Consider the following 15,787-nt stretch of genomic DNA (forward strand, 5'->3'; position numbering starts at 1 on the left):
CTAGTGGGATTGGTGTGACATGTGACTGTTAACCATGGTTTATAGTAAACCTGGGTATGTTTCTAAACCTACTTTCATGAGTGGCATTTGTGTGATCGAGGACAGGGGCTAGGAAAACACTGAATGTCCTACTCCCAGTCTCTAAACCCGAGTTCCAGAGGCATCCAAACTGTACCAAAGTGGTGCCGTTTTCTGTGTTTACACTTATACTGCCAGGGTATACCAACTGAGTTAGAAAAACATAGCGGTAAGACATTAATTTAAAGCTTATAAACTTTGATTGTAGTACAGAGATTGTGCTTCTGTATTCTATAACGAGGGTCACTACATTCGCTACCTTGAGCTCCTTGGAGCAAGGGCAGGATAAAAATGTAATATAATGTAATAACCTGTGACTCTGGCTAACACAACACACTAAGAATGAATTTCCAAAGACTTATTCTGAACAGTCCCCATGCATCACAACAAAGTGTGTGCATATGTGTGCTGCTTGAAGCAGGAGATTCAAGCTGCTGTGCAAGCTCAGGTGAAATGAGCAGCTGCTCTTGGTTAATGGGACTTTGTGTTGTTGTGTTGTTGCCAGCTTCACTGGTTCTTGCAGTCATTTAACACTCTGGCATTCTGGATGCTAGTCCTGTTTCCCACTGTAAGTATTAGTTAAATAATGGTAACACTGGAGAAACAGCTAAATTTTGGAAGGGTGGTAGTAGTTATCTGAAGTATTTTTAGTAGGTAAACGGCAGTACTGCAGTCAAAGCTCTGCTCACGACCTGAGTTTGATTCCAACAGAAGTCAGTTTCAGGTAGCTGGCTCGAGGTTGACTCAGCCTTCCATCCTTCCGAGGTCGGTAAAATGAGGACCCAGCTTGCTGGGGGTAAAGTGTAGATGACTGAGGAAGGCAATGGCAAACCACCCCATACACATAGTTTGCCTAGTAAACTTCATGATGTGTTACCCCATGGGTGAGTAATTACCTGAAGCTTGACAGGGGACTACCTTTCTCTTTTGTCAGCTCCAGTTTGGGAAATTCCTGGGGATTTGGGGACAGTGGTTGGTAAGTTTGGAGTTTGCAGACAATAGGGGGCTTGAATGGAATGCCATAGAGTCCACCCTCTGAAGCTACCATGTCCTCCAAGGGAAGAAGAAGAAGAGTTGGTTTTTATATGCCGACTTTCTCTACTACATAAGGAAGAATCAAACCGGCTTACAATCACCTTCCCTTCCCCTCCCCACAACAGACACCTTGTGACGTAGATGGGGCTGAGAGAGTGTGACGAGCCCAAGGTCACCCAGCTGGCTTCAAGTGCAGGAGCGGGGAAACAAATCCAGTTGACCAGATTAGCCTCCGCCTCTCATGTGGAGGAGTGGGGAATCAAACCCGGTTCTCCAGATCAGAGTCCACCGCTCCACCGCTCTTAACCACTACACCACGTTGTCTCTCTCCGATCTCTGTAGTCTGATTTCTGTAGTCTGACCATTTGTAATTCCAGGAGAACTGCAGGCCCCACCCTAAAACTGGTAATCTGACATTTTTAGTCAATCTACCTTTTCTTGCTTTGTTTCAGGACAACAATATTCAGACAGTCAATTGTGAGAATCTAGAAAATCTCAGCATTCTAATTCTAAACAAAAACAGAATTTCATCCATTCATGGATTATATGGCTGCAGTAATCTTTGGAGTCTTGAATTTTCCTACAATAAAATCACTCGAATTGGTAAGGAACAGCAACTGTTTATAATGGTAAAACAGTAGAGCTTCTAACCGTTAGTAGGTTAGTAAATTTGATGTTCAAAAATAGATTTTTGGTGTGATGAAAAATTCCTCCCCCTGCCCAATATATTGGCTGTACAGTCTCTTCTCTCTTTTTAATGGTTAAAAATATAAACTTTAAAAGTGAAATAAGTGTGTGTGTGGGGGGATGTCTTCATTTTGATGGGGCATCAGAGAAAGGTGAGGAAATTATTTGCATTCTGTTGGCAGATATGCTCAGGGCAACATGTGTAAACATTATTGTATGAACAGGTCTCAGGCCCAGCATCAAAGGGGAATTAATGAAATGGAGGGTCTTGACAACAATCTTGCGGGACTTACATTTAGAGACAGGTCTTTCTCTTACAAACAGTGTTCTGGGGCAATACTAGGGTTGTCTGGAAACTTAGCAAGGGCTCATTAAGCTTACTATTACTCCTCCTCTGCAGTCTGTAGTTCTAAGAGAGGACTTGGTATTTGTTATAAGATAGAGTAGTTAGCCCCAAACCTGGCTGGTGCCAGGTTCCCTAAAAACGTTCCGTAGAATCCTCAGATTCTGAAAACTGCTACTTTACAACAATAGTATCTTCAAGGCAGCACTTCTCTTTGTGCGTAGGATCTGCACCTGATTTGGCATCAGATCTGGCTCAGTGGAGTCCATCTAAATAAATGAAGGAGGCCAGTGGATAGATGAACAAGTACATACCTTTTTATTCAGTTGGGAGTGTATCCCCCCCCCCCCCGATGATCCAGGAGACCTTGCCTTCCTGCCTTTTCCATAGAGCCATCAAATGGAAGAGCTTACTTAGCTTACATCGCTGTGACTTTGTTAGTTTCTTGCCAGGCTCAGCACTTTGCTGTCTCCCTTTGAAAACTGAGGAAGCTATAATGTTAAGGAACTGTCTATTTTCCATGGCTCAATTACACCTAAATCCCTGGTCACTCCTGGCCCCATTCTTTCCTCTCTTCTGTGTCATGCCATGCCAGCCATTCTCCCTGACCCCAAGCTCAGGGTCCTTCAACTCATTTCTCACCTCCAGGTTAACCTGAAGTCCAAATCCAGGCACTGTCAGCCATGTTCATGTTGGGGTGATGTCTCAGCAGTGGGAAGTCAGGTTGTGAGTGAGTGATCAGGTGGCTCCAAGCTACCCTTCTGTCCAAGTGAATGGCTTCCATTTACTCCTTTCTCAGGGGAACCCAATGTCCGTGGTGAGGGCTGGGTTTTGTGCTGAAACACATACATGGGCACAAACGGGCCCATTTCATACAAATGCCAAACCATGGTTTATTTGAACAATGGCGAGTTTGCAAAACCAGGATTTAGCTCATGAACAATCATTCAAATCCTTGTTTGGCTCGACAAATACTGGTTTCATTTCCTTCTCTCTGTTGACTGCAAGAGTGTTGCTAGAGAACAAGCCTAGATTAAGCCAGAATGTCGGCATTCAGACATCAAGCAAACGGTAGTTAGGATCAAATTCACCTCCACTCCTGGTTTGATGGATCTTTACTAATCATAGTTGATTGAGTGGCTTGCCTTCAGACAGTCACGCTGACCATAGTTAGTTTAGTGAAACTATGGTTTTGTGGGATAACTGAACACAGGGCTGTATCCAGCCATCTGTGGATGCAAGCATAGTGGATCTTTCCTTCTTTCTTCTTCCCCCACAATCCTTGTGTGTGTGTGTGTGTGTGTAAAGTGCCATCAAGTCGCAGCCGACTTATGGCGACCCCTTTTGGGGTTTTCATGGCAAGAGACTAACAGAGGTGGTTTACCAGTGCCTTCCTCTGCACAGCAACCCTGGTATTCCTTGGTGGTCTCCCATCCAAATACTAACCAGGGCCGACCCTGCTTAGCTTCTGAGATCTGACGAGATCAGGCTAGCCTTTGCCATCCAGGTCAGGGCCCACAGTCCTTACTGACTGTTTATTCTCAGGCTCACAGGACCCATGTGGACTAATAGCCATGTGGGTCAGAAGGCTGCAGTGGGGAGGGGAAGGAGACAGAATTTCCTGGTCTGTCTCCTCCATCAGTGCAACCTTGCTGATGGAAGAAGGAGAAGGGAGCAGTTTCATCCAGCTGCACTTTATATTGGCAGATTGCTGGATCCAAGATACCGTCTTGCCAATGTAAACTAAGCAAAAAAAAAGAAAAGAAAAAAAAGTTGCAATCACTGGGGGACTAGTACTGAGAGGACCTGCCCTCCACTGCATGCACAACCGACCTCAGTGTTGTAAACTGCATCTTGTTTACTCTGTCATGTAGATTTCAGTAATGGCCACTGAGAACTGAACCTGCTGCTATCTTCATAGCCCTTCCCAGGGCTCCATTTTAATTGTACTAGAGTGTGCCAGAGGTTCAGAACCCTGGAACAGAGTCCTGTATATAACTGTGATATAATACTTCACTTAATTTATATAATTTTTTACCAGCATAATACTAGGAAACTGATTCTGAAACTCAGTGGAATCAAATGCTGAATAAACAAAGTGCTGATACTTACAAAATGCCGAGTATACACTGTAAATAAAAGCAAAAACTACATTGTCTGCTTCACTGTGGCAGCCCAGGCTCAGATAAATGACAAGGTCTTACAGAATAAACCAAAGGAGCTGTGAATAGTTCACATTGGTATCTGTTTCCACAGAATCTCTATATTGCTTCCCTAACACACAAAATGGTATCAAAGCAGCTGGTTGAACTTTCTGACCTGTAATGGTGGCACATAAATTGTTCTAAGCTACCAAAATTTTACAGAAATGTAAAAGTTAAGGTAGCCATTTCACTGTTTAGTAAGTATATCAAGAGTTGAGAAATTGCAGTTTTAAATTTGAGCATTTCTGATGGCTACTCAACCAACCTTTCCAGCTATGTGTAAAACTTAAATTCTCCGTCTTTAAATGATGCAGACTGCATAGGCACAAACCCCTGCTTGAAACAGTGAATGTTGGTGTTCATCAAATCTCAAAGATCAGTAATCCAAGGTAAACCAACAAGGTGGACTGATTGGTAGCAGAACTGCTAGGATCTGTGTTCAATCTGTCTTCAGTGCCAGTAGTACTGTAAGGGATTACTTGTTTCAGATGGATTTCCTGAGGTAGAGTATCTGAAAGATTAATGGGAGAGTGACATAATGTGAATTGATGAGTCTTGGATATGGAGGCTACAGAGCCAATGGGCTAAAAGCCTCCTGTCCTGTCTGTATGTACAATGAGAGCACTGTGCTGACTTGTAAGTGAGATGAGTTTGAATGAGAACGTAGATGTTCAAGAAAACCACTTGGAGCCTGCTTTTCTGTCCTCAGCAACTGCTTTGGGGAGGTCTGGTTAGTAAGCTGCATAGCATGCATTTCATGTTACACAATAACATATTGATATTTTTTATTTTTTAAAAAAAGCTTCCTATAGAATCACACAGAGATAGCCTTGTGTTTTAGAAGATTTTTTTTCTCTCCCCTTCCATTTCTAAGTCCTGTAGAATTTCCTTTGGTTGATTTGAAGTTCCAGTTGCTGCAAACTTTTTTCCAGTTGACGCTTTATTTGGTTTCAAATGAATCTTTGGAAATACTGTTTCTTTTAAACAATGCCTACAGTAATACATTTGTTAAGTAATTTGTTATTTAGTGTTTTTCTCATAACTCTTTTGTTGAATACTTGGAATGCAGCATGCTCCTTATTGGAGCAACTGAAATTCCTCACCAACAGTCCCATCCTAATCATGTTCATTTAAAAGGAAGTCCTGGTTTTAATGGGACTTCCTTCTAAGTAAGTATGCTTAGGATATTTCAGACATTCAAAATAAGTAAGGCGATAGCTCTTATTTTGCCCAATTTTAGTTGGCAGACAATAGCTTTTAATATAAGATTGCTGGCTTTTCAGTTTCACAGAACACTTAATACAAAACATGTTATATTCTTAGACCCATAAAAATTAAGCTAGTAAAAGAGAAGCCGCACACTTTCTAGATTTTGTGGCAGATGAAAAGCAACCCAAACATTTAGTTGATCAGTCAGCATGTCTGAAAGAAACAGGCACATTTATTGTGGAGGTACATTTATCTATTGTGGAAGTACAGCTAATTTCACACCACCATTAATTTTCTCAATTATTTTTTCTCACGTGATTTCCTAGATATGTATTTAAAACATTCTATGTCCCCAAAGAAGATGCAAGTGATCTTGCAGTCTGCACTTATATATATATTATTGTCTTGGTTACGGTATTTCTTTGTTAAAGCTGGAACTTCAGAACAAATTAGTAAGAGTTTTCAAGGAAGAAGGTAAATATGCACGTGCAAGTTAGTGGCTAGAGTAAGAATGTTGTGAAACCACTAGATGGTGGTAGTGAACTTTTCCGGTAATTTCATTTGAGACAGAAATCCAAACAAGCAGTTTGCAATTTTGTGTTTTGAAAGTTGGAAACATATTTGAAATTCTTTTTGCAGTAATTAAAGAGTGGCACCCCAGTGTTTTCTGGTGAAGCATTCTGATGTGTATTTCATATCTTAGTTCTTTGTTTAAAGAAAAAAAGATATTTGATAGCATTAACTTTGTGGCTCACCTTTGTCTATTCCTGAATTCACTTACTTGGGAAGTAAGTGCAGCTGAAAGCCTCATGTTATAATTTATAAGCATGTAGAGTGTGGCTGGCAGAATATCTGTTACTGTTTGGCGGGTTAATGTTAGAAATATTTGCTGTATGCAGGCTAGGGGTCTTATAGGCTTAGATTCAAAGCTCCATTATATATGTTTAGCTTTAAATATGGGGCGCAGTCTAAAGACGCATTCTTTTAAAGTTTTCATTGCAGCATTCTCCACTACAGAAGAGTCATTTCAGTTTAAAAAGCATCGTTGCACCTTGGCAGCACGTTGCCGTTAAAATGGGAACTGGCCTCCGTGAGCACAAAGTTCCCCTTCTACAAATCACTTCTTTAGATCTAATTCTAACCAAAGGAAACCAGTTCAAAGAATGGTCACCTGAAATGTATGGGTCACCAGATGTTTTGTAAATGGGAGCACTGTGTAGTGGCATTTACATAGGAGCATATTAGAAGCATGTGCTATCGATTTTGCAGTCCATGAAATAGACGCGAAATAGTAGTGAACGTGCGAGTGGCTCATTCCCACATATATTTTTGTTCTTCACCCGTGTTCAACAGATTGTGTTCAAAAGCAAACCACCTTTTCTTGACCTGGGCTCTGTGATGAATTTAATTCATCACAAAGTTTATACCTTGCCAAATCCTTGCTCCACACTGAGTATATGCTTCATAACTTTAAGGTCTGGTTTATATGTTACAGTTTTGTATTCAGGAATTGATACCCAGGTGCTTAGAACAGGACACGTTGCATCCACTTTAAATGTTAGAAAGCCAGCCTGTACATTTAAAAAAAGAAAGAAAATCAAGCAGTTATGAATCCTGGCTTTTTCTTTCAAACCATTATCAGCTAGGAAAGTATCATGCTTCCTGTTTGCATGTGTTAGAAAGGGACAAAATGCTATAATTTTACATTTGGCAGATCTGTTAGATAAGCACCCATGCACCAGTGGCTGACAGATTGCAGTATGCTGGTGTGTCTTTTTAGATGACAGACCTACAAAAGAACCGTCACAAAATTATACACATTCTGCCTGTTTAACTGCATTGATGCACGTATACCAACTTCTAGCAGGGGGATTGCATATTCAGTACAAATTATGCACTGTTCCTTTCTTTTCCATGGTTCCAGTTATGATACTGCTTTTTGAACAGAGAGAGAGAGAGAGTTGAATATGCAAACTTTACGATATTTACTTTACAAATTTACTTTGGTTGGCAACATGATTAATTTTTATTTTTCCTAGACAAGCTAATATATTCTGCTGGAATAAGTTTAAAGCAGCTACTGTTCTTTTCAAGTCTTTTCAGATTCCTTTTAAGATTGCTGGATTTTGTTTCCAAAAATCAGGCTTGGCGGAAGGCTGTAGCTTGGATCCAGTGATTCCCTTCGGTTAAATGAAGACTCTTTCACTGAAGAAAGGGAATAATTTCTCAAACATAAGGAGTCTCCCTCTTACAGAGGCTCCCTCACTTAGCAGAAGGGAATTGAATCAAGTGCAGAAGAACTCTTACAACTGTTTCCATGCCTGAATTGGTTGTTCTTACATTGGTCTATCACACAAATGCAAAAACCTGAATTGAGGAGAATTTCCAGTTTTCTTTTTTATATTTCAATTCACGTTAACCTCATTCACAGAAGGCACAAATATCATAAAAGAGATTCTTTTTCATTTAGCGTAATATGTAAAAATAAAGCTGTGTTTGTATACACAGTCATGGTTATTGAATAAATATTGGTACAAATCCATTTCAGCAATTTCTAGTATTAGAAAAAATTACTAAATTTAAAATAGATGTACTGCAGTGATTATAGTCTGCTGTGATGAATCAGCGCAACAGAGATCATAATGTGTCCTAAACTGATTAATAAACATGACTCTTAAAATGTAACGGAGGAGAAGTGCTGCTAACAGGTAGCAAGAGGCAAGTTATCTTTATCAATATGGTGGACTTGGTGAAGCGTTTCTAGGTGTTTAGACTGAAAATGACCAGGGGCAGTAGAAAAAGTATGCAAATACTTCTAAACCTATGCCCAGACCATGGGATACTTTATTGTTTCCATGCCCTGTACACACAACTGACATGCTGTAGAATATGAAGTGTTTGTTACTGATTTCAGAAGGGTTGTGAATTTGATGTTATATTCTATAAGCTAGGTACATTGATTCTTTCTGAGTCTTAAAAATGTATAGAAATGAAAGACATGAAATACTTTATAAAAGGTAGAAATACTGAAGCATAGACACATTAATTCCTGTTGTATTAAAGATGTTGGTGTGTACCCATTGTATTTTTAAAAATATTTTCAGTCATGCATTTTGCTATGCTTTAAAATATTGTGTTTTTAGGTGGTTTGGAGTCATTGCAAAATCTCCTGCGACTGGCTGTAAATCACAATCAGTTGATCAGCACCAAAGGTCTTTCTGATGCTCCAACTCTAATATATATAGATTGCTCCTTTAATCATTTAACCCACATTGAAGGCATTGAAAACTGTGGTCTTCTACAAATTCTGAAGTTACAGGGGAACAACCTCAGTGAGGTAAACATGTTGACTTTATATGGATTATTTTACATTTGCAGTCCATATCCAGTACAATAAGTGCAATGGATCAGAATGGAATATTTTAGGAAGATTGTCAGATTTAGGTGCAACAAAGGTTATTTTTATACATTCTAGTCTTCTTGAAACCAATATGCCAAACTGGGTGTTTTGTGATTGGTTGGGTAGTTTTTAATCATGTTCATAATATATAATGGTGCTTTTCATATATTTTATAGCAATAGGGAGTCAGATGTAGATGACGTATGAAAAAGATGCAGATTAATAATGCAGTTCTAAATAGACTTGACACCCCTCTAAATCAATGAAGTCAATGGGTTTAGAAGGGTGTAACTGAGTTTAGGATTACACTATTTGTGATAGCCCAGCCCTACAACTGGTGACCTGAATGTAATTCCCACTGTATTCAGTGAAGCTAACTTCTGTATAACTGCAGAGAATCACTTGCTTTCTCTCTAAACTCCCCTTGAGTGGGCAAAAGCTGCCTTTGTACTCTTCCCCAGTGAATCAATCTAGTCCTCAGCCATTGCCACTGTGTTTTTTAAAATAAGCATTCCTTGTTTCCTCTGGCAGCAGCTGCTGTCAAGATGGCTACTGCTGGAGGTAAGGTACAAATTGGCTGAGAGAGGAGGATATAGCGGTGGCTTCCTCCTTTTTCTATCAGTGTTAGGAGGGAGAGTGTGATTCTGTGTCCAGTTATATTTGTTTGTTTGTTTATTTATTTCAATTTCTATCTCGCCCTCAATCCCCAGCCAAGACCCGGCTCAGGGCGGGTAACAATAAATTAACAGCATAAATACAATAAAACCATTAAACCATAGTATATCTTCTATTACAATTTTAAAACCACATAACAAAAATTAATAAGTGCAGCAAAATGACACTCATTCAGGACACCTGATGGAGCAGTCAGTGCCCCCACATAATCATAGTATCTGAGAGAGTGCGGAAGGAGTAGGGAGGCCAGCGTAGACAACAACCAGCAGTTGCCCTCAATTGTAGGCCTGGTGGAACAACTCGGTTCTGCAGACCCTGTGGAACTCCTTAAGGTCCCGTAGGGCTCTGATGCTACTAGGAAGGAAGTTCCACCAAGGAGTGTGCGGTTATCCTCAACAAAGGCCAGGGCTTTCTTGGCCCTGACCTTTGTTGAGGATAACCGCACTCTCCTTGGGCTGGGAACCACCAACAAGTTGTTATTAGTAGAGCACAGTGCTCTTTTTTTTGGGGGGGGGGTGTATCTGGAGAGGTGGTCCCGAAGGTACGAAGGTCCCAGACTGTGTAATGCTTTAAAGGTCAAAACCAGCACCTTAAACCTGATCAGCTACTCCCCGTGAGGAGCCTCACCGTGGCATTTTGTACCAGCTGGAGCCTCTGAATCAGTCTCAAGGGCATGAGAATAAGTTCCTTTTTTTTCAATGGAGCCGATCACTAAGAAAACTGCTGTGCTCACACAAAAGAAGAAGGAAGCACATATACCCATCATAACATTTGCTATAGGCTTCTAGACTAGATCTACATTGATGTATTGTAAATTCAACTCTTAAGCTTGGCCCCAATAAATCCTCTCTCAAAGGCTTGGAAAGGGCTCTGTCCCCTCTTCCCCGCCTTTTACTGACAGAAACTGAGCCTGGAAGGCTGGCCATACTGTGTACTTCTCTAGGAATGGCCACAGAGGGCATCCATTTCTTAAAGCTACAGGTGCTTCTTTTATCATGGGGGGGTTAACTCCCTATGTGTTTCTTTTTAGATTTCAGATATTTCTGCAAACCTAGGGTGTTTTTCACTTCTGTAGAAAGATCTGTCTTGTCTGTCCATGCTTCACTCTCTACACAGATGGGACCACGTTGAGAATCACTGTATCTAGTTCTTATCATGGCCAAATCTGTGAATACTTAAATCCAGAGACTGGAGACATGAACAGATAAGACAAATATTTCTGCAAACCTGAGACAAATCCCAAAAAAATCAAGTCTAAAATAATAATAATGGGGGTTAAACTCCCAAAATTAGTGGAAACAACTGTAGCTTTAAGAAACAAATGTCCTCAGCGGCCATTGCTAAGCAACCACAACAGTATTGCCAGCGTTCAAGCCTTGGTTTCTGTCAGTAGAAGGCAGGGGGAGGGAAGAGGCCCTTTCCAGGGCTGTTTTGGCCTTTGAGGGAGCATTCACCTGGGTGATGTCTGGGATCAACCACCAGATGACTTACTACCACCTGACTTACATGACTAATCCAGGCCTGGCAGTTTCCAGCTGTTCAACAGCAGCCACCCCATGAAAGCCAGTGTGGTGTCATGGTTACAGTTTCATACTAGGATCTGGAAGACTCAGGTTCGAATCACCACTCTGCCATTAAAACTTACAGGGCGTCCTTGGGCCAGTTACACATTCTCAGCCTAAATTACTTTGCAAAACTGTTGTAAGGAAAAAATGGAGGAGAGGAGAATGCTGTAAACTGCTTTGGGTCCCCATTGTGGAGAAAGGTAGAGTGTAAATGAAGTAAAAAAATAACAAATATAGCTGCAGAAAGGATGGTCGATAAAATGTAGATTGATTGGTGGGTATGAAGGAGAGATGCAAGCAGGAAAATGTGAGAATCTGTGGTTTGCCAGGAGGAGGGAAAGAGGAAATAGTGTGGGGAAAGGGATACAGGAGAAATGAGGTGCCCCTTGCAAGTCCTTGCGGGTTCTCCACTGTGAAACTTGGCACAGCCTGGCAGCCAGCACCATGCAACTGGGCCCAGCTCGGTGGCCAACACTGCAAATGGGCCATAATTGTTCCAGGCAGAGCTGCCAGTGGAAGGGAAGGAGGGAAAACAGAAGATGGGGGGGGCAAGTAAAGGCAGGTGGGCTAGTGGGCGGGATGGAGCAAAGGATGCAGGGGAAAAGGAGAGGCTATGGTGGCTTTCAGGAAAAGGAAACAGGAAAAAATGGGTGAGAGGGAAATGAGTCCTTTCAGGACCCCTGCTTGTATATTTCTAAAACATTGCTAATTTTCATTTAGGTCCCCAACTTGGAAAATCATGTTTTGTTAAGAGAATTATACTTGGAGGACAACAGCATCTCAACCTTTGAAAATTTGTCTAATTATTGGCTGCCTTTGCTTCAGGTACTTTCCTTCTCACAAAACAGGTAAAGCTAAAACAGGTTGTTTTTTGTGGGGGGGGGTAGTTAAAAACGATGTCTGATAAGCTGATGTCATACTGTCATAACATTTAATATTGTGGGGAAAGTCCCCTTTGTGCTATTTCCCAAGAATCAGTACAAGTTGTTATAACCATTACTGTTTCCATGATTCTTGCTCCAAAGCTGCCACACCATGATTTCACAAATATCATTGAATTAGCCTATGAATATCATCTATGGATAGGTGAAGAAGCAGTTACAAATCTAGATTATTTGGTACCCCACATTTTTAGTAAGAATAGTTAGAAATTTCTGGTCTGGAAATATTATCTCATTCATGTAAATGGATTCTTTTTTTAAAAAGGAGGACAGCTCATGCAGGCTTATGGATAATCCCACAGAATTGAACTATGCCTTATATTAACAAGGTTTATGCTGAATGAACAGTGCTGAAACTTTAGAACTTCATGAGGAAAATTTTCACTTATTTAATAGAAACTTCTTTACAGTGCATTTCCCAACTGAAATTATTGTATGTATCACAACCAATATTTTTATGGAAACTTGAATTCTCTCAGTTCCTTAATCTGGACATTTACTACCTTGTGATCTCAGAGTTCTCTGTCACTGAAGAACTTCAGCCGTGTACTCTCAAGTGCTGTGTGTTCAGAACAAATAATAAATGCCAACTCACCCCGTATTAAATTGAACACTACTAAATCACATTATTTTACAGGCTATTTGGTTTTCTCTGCTGTCTTGAAGACTCCAAAATGGATAAAACACAATCACAGCTGAATTAACTTTCTATATTTTAAAAAAAAGTTAGGACTTAAAATGATGGCGGCTCTGGTAAATTCTAATTAGCAATATTTACATTTTCTTAATCTTTTTTTATTTCTATATGCTTTTTTCATTCTACATCATTCTTTGTCTTCTCTGGTTTGCAAGATTATTTTTTGGGGGGTTAAACTACCTCCTAATGAGTTTGTTCCTGCTGATAATATCATGCGCTGGGAAGGAGGGTGCCAATTCTACCTTCCCCTCAAGAGCAGCATCTCTGGGGTCATTTGGAAGGGGTGTAAGAAAACTGTGCTGTGTTTCAGAAAGCCTTCTTATCCCAGGAGATTTGCAGCAGGATCCAAGCCACTGATTCCAACCAACCAGACAACCTAGTGTTTCCTGGTTTGATTCTCCAATAGAGCTATTTCCCAAACACTCCAGTGTTTCTAAACTTGGGGTGCAGGGGTTTAAAATGAGACCTTCTGTGTGCTCTACCACCAAACTATGGACACTATCAGGGATCTTCGTCGTCTTTTCCTTTTTTATACCCTAAAAGACAGCTGGTGAGGTGCTTTCTGTTGTGTGGAAGGAAGTACTTCATCATGATAACTGAGCAGATATTTGGCTGACATTTCTTGCAGGAAAAACTTCACACACCTCTGCTGCCTGTGGCAACAGCTGAATGTAAATCCTTTGCACAAAATTGAGAACGAGGACAAAGTGGGTAGCCATGATGATAAATATAGCTGCAATGGAAAAGATCAGCAAAATAGATGATTAAAGCAGTAGGAAGCCTAGTATTTCAGTAGTTGGTTTTTGTAGTCTCTTTACCAATATGCCCATGCTCTAAGCAGCTCCATATGTCTTTGCTATGGTATACGTGGTGGGATGTTCTATGGAGAAGGATTGAATGTAATGAAATAAGCTGCTGGAAGAAAAGCTGTTTCTTTGCTTTCATCCTTCAGCTGATATAGTTGCGTGATTTCTTCTTCTGAGTTTGCACTGAGTGCCACTTCCTCTGTGTTGACTGTGGGAGGCTCCTATGAACGCTAGGATTGTGAATATACATATACCTTAAGGGTAAAGCTCCAAGCAGGCAAGCGTAATTTACAAGGAATAGATACTAACAGTTTGGCTGTAGTAGGAAGAATTTACTTTTGAAGGTAAACATGGATGCCCATTAGTCTTAGTCTTCACAACATATTCATGAATAACTCCAAATTTAAAAAGAGCACTGTATACATTATAAATGTTAATTTGAGAATGGCTTGGTGCTATCAGTAAAAGTGCTGGGAATGTTACATCTGCACCAAATCAGAGAGACTTATATTTCAGATCTCTATATTTAGCTAATATATATGATATACACACAATTTTTTTTTCTTGTAATTGTTAAGAGTTATTCTTCCATTTTGAGGACTTACCAACATTTGGGAGCAGTTAAGGTAAAGGTCAAGAGTGCTTCTCAACATAAGAAAAGCCATGCTGGATCAGACCAATGTCCATCAAGTCCAGCAGTCTGTTTACACAGTGGCCAACCAGGTGCCTCTAGGAAGCCCACAAACAAGACGACTGCAGCAGCATCCTGCCCATGTTCCACAGCACCTAACATAATAGTCATGCTCCTCTGATACTAGAGAGAATAGGTATGCATCATGACTAGTATTCATTTTGACTAATAGCCATGGAAAGCCCTATCCTCCATGAACGTGTTCACTCCCTTCTTAAAGCCTTCCAGACTTCTCCCACTTGCAAGTTCCTCAACAAAACAGAAGTTCGGTGGCACCTTAAAGATTAACAACAGTTATACTTCCTAGGGTTTTCAAGGCAAGTGCTTAAGCAGAGGTGGTTTGCCATTGCCTTCCTCTGCAAAATCTTTCTTCCCATCCAAGAACGACCCTTCTTAACTTCTGAGATCTGATAAGATCAAGCTATACTATACCATTCCTTATTGCCCCTTCTATTGTGTATCCTCTCTATATTACAAATTACAAAAAAGTTATGCAAGGAATCATTCTTTTGTGTATTTTCTCTCTCCTCTCCCTTTCTTTTTTTCTGAAATCTTTTCAGGACATTCTCAAAGCTGAGCCATAAAGATGGCTAATTGACATGCAGGAAACAAGTTTCCCAGATCCTCAACCAATATTTTCCACACATCAGCATACACATACCCCCAACACACACCTTCAGAATTTACGGGAAAGTAGTAGTTGGTGATGTGGATGTTTATGTTTAATGTACATCCAGGTTTCTGTAATACATTTGAGTGGCCCTGACAAACCTGGAAGTCCTGCCTTCAGTTCCCAGGAAGAGCTTCCCCTACATTTCCCCCCCCCACCATCCCAAGTGCAGTACTGCAGACACTATTGTTATCTCTAGGGCTGTCGATTCGGTTTGGCCCGAACCAAAAAACCCGAATTTCCCCCGATTCGGCGGTTTTTAGTTCGGATGGAACCGAACTCAAAAAAGGCTGGAAACCGGGGAGCCGAATTTGGCGAGTTCGGGGTGTTCAGCAAATAAATTCAGCAAATTCAGGTTTCGGCACAGCAGCATAACCGTCAGTTAGTAAGCAGCATTCTCCCGCAGCCAATCGGTGGCCAAGCAGGGTCTTCTTCTGGCCAATCAGTCACGATTGAGCACGTGAGCCCAGCTGCTGCGTGGCCCGGGGAGAGAAAGAGAGTATCTGTATGTGTGAGAGAGAAATCCCCGTGTGGGGGTGCGTGTGCACATTCGCTCCTTTCCGTGGCTGCAGGGGGTGCATTTTTGGGGGTGCAGCCCCCAAACTTTCAGCGTAGCTTCAGATGAGGCTTCTTGGAAGAATCCCCAAGTTTTGTAAAGATGGGTTCAGGAGGTCCAGAGATATGGGTCCCCCCCTTTCCCTATTGGGACGAATGGGATCAGCTGAGCCTATGCAGCTAGAGAGCGGCAAATCCAAGGCAAAACCTCCCGTGCTTAAATGGAATCGT

The 15,787-nt window shown here is 41.0% G+C and overlaps 1 protein-coding gene across 1 annotated transcript in view; it reads left to right on the forward strand.

Annotated features, from left to right (window-relative positions):
• Nucleotides 1-15,787, forward strand: part of LRRIQ1 (leucine rich repeats and IQ motif containing 1) — a 115,811-nt gene that overhangs the window by 14,829 nt on the left and 85,195 nt on the right. Inside the window, exons 9-11 of the mRNA XM_056846742.1 lie at nucleotides 1,566-1,716; nucleotides 8,700-8,893; nucleotides 11,917-12,044. Of these exons, the coding sequence (XP_056702720.1) occupies nucleotides 1,566-1,716; nucleotides 8,700-8,893; nucleotides 11,917-12,044 (473 nt within the window). The remainder of the gene's footprint in view (nucleotides 1-1,565; nucleotides 1,717-8,699; nucleotides 8,894-11,916; nucleotides 12,045-15,787) is intronic.

This window comes from Euleptes europaea, chromosome 3 (assembly GCF_029931775.1).
Source record: "Euleptes europaea isolate rEulEur1 chromosome 3, rEulEur1.hap1, whole genome shotgun sequence".
NCBI lineage: Eukaryota > Metazoa > Chordata > Lepidosauria > Squamata > Sphaerodactylidae > Euleptes > Euleptes europaea.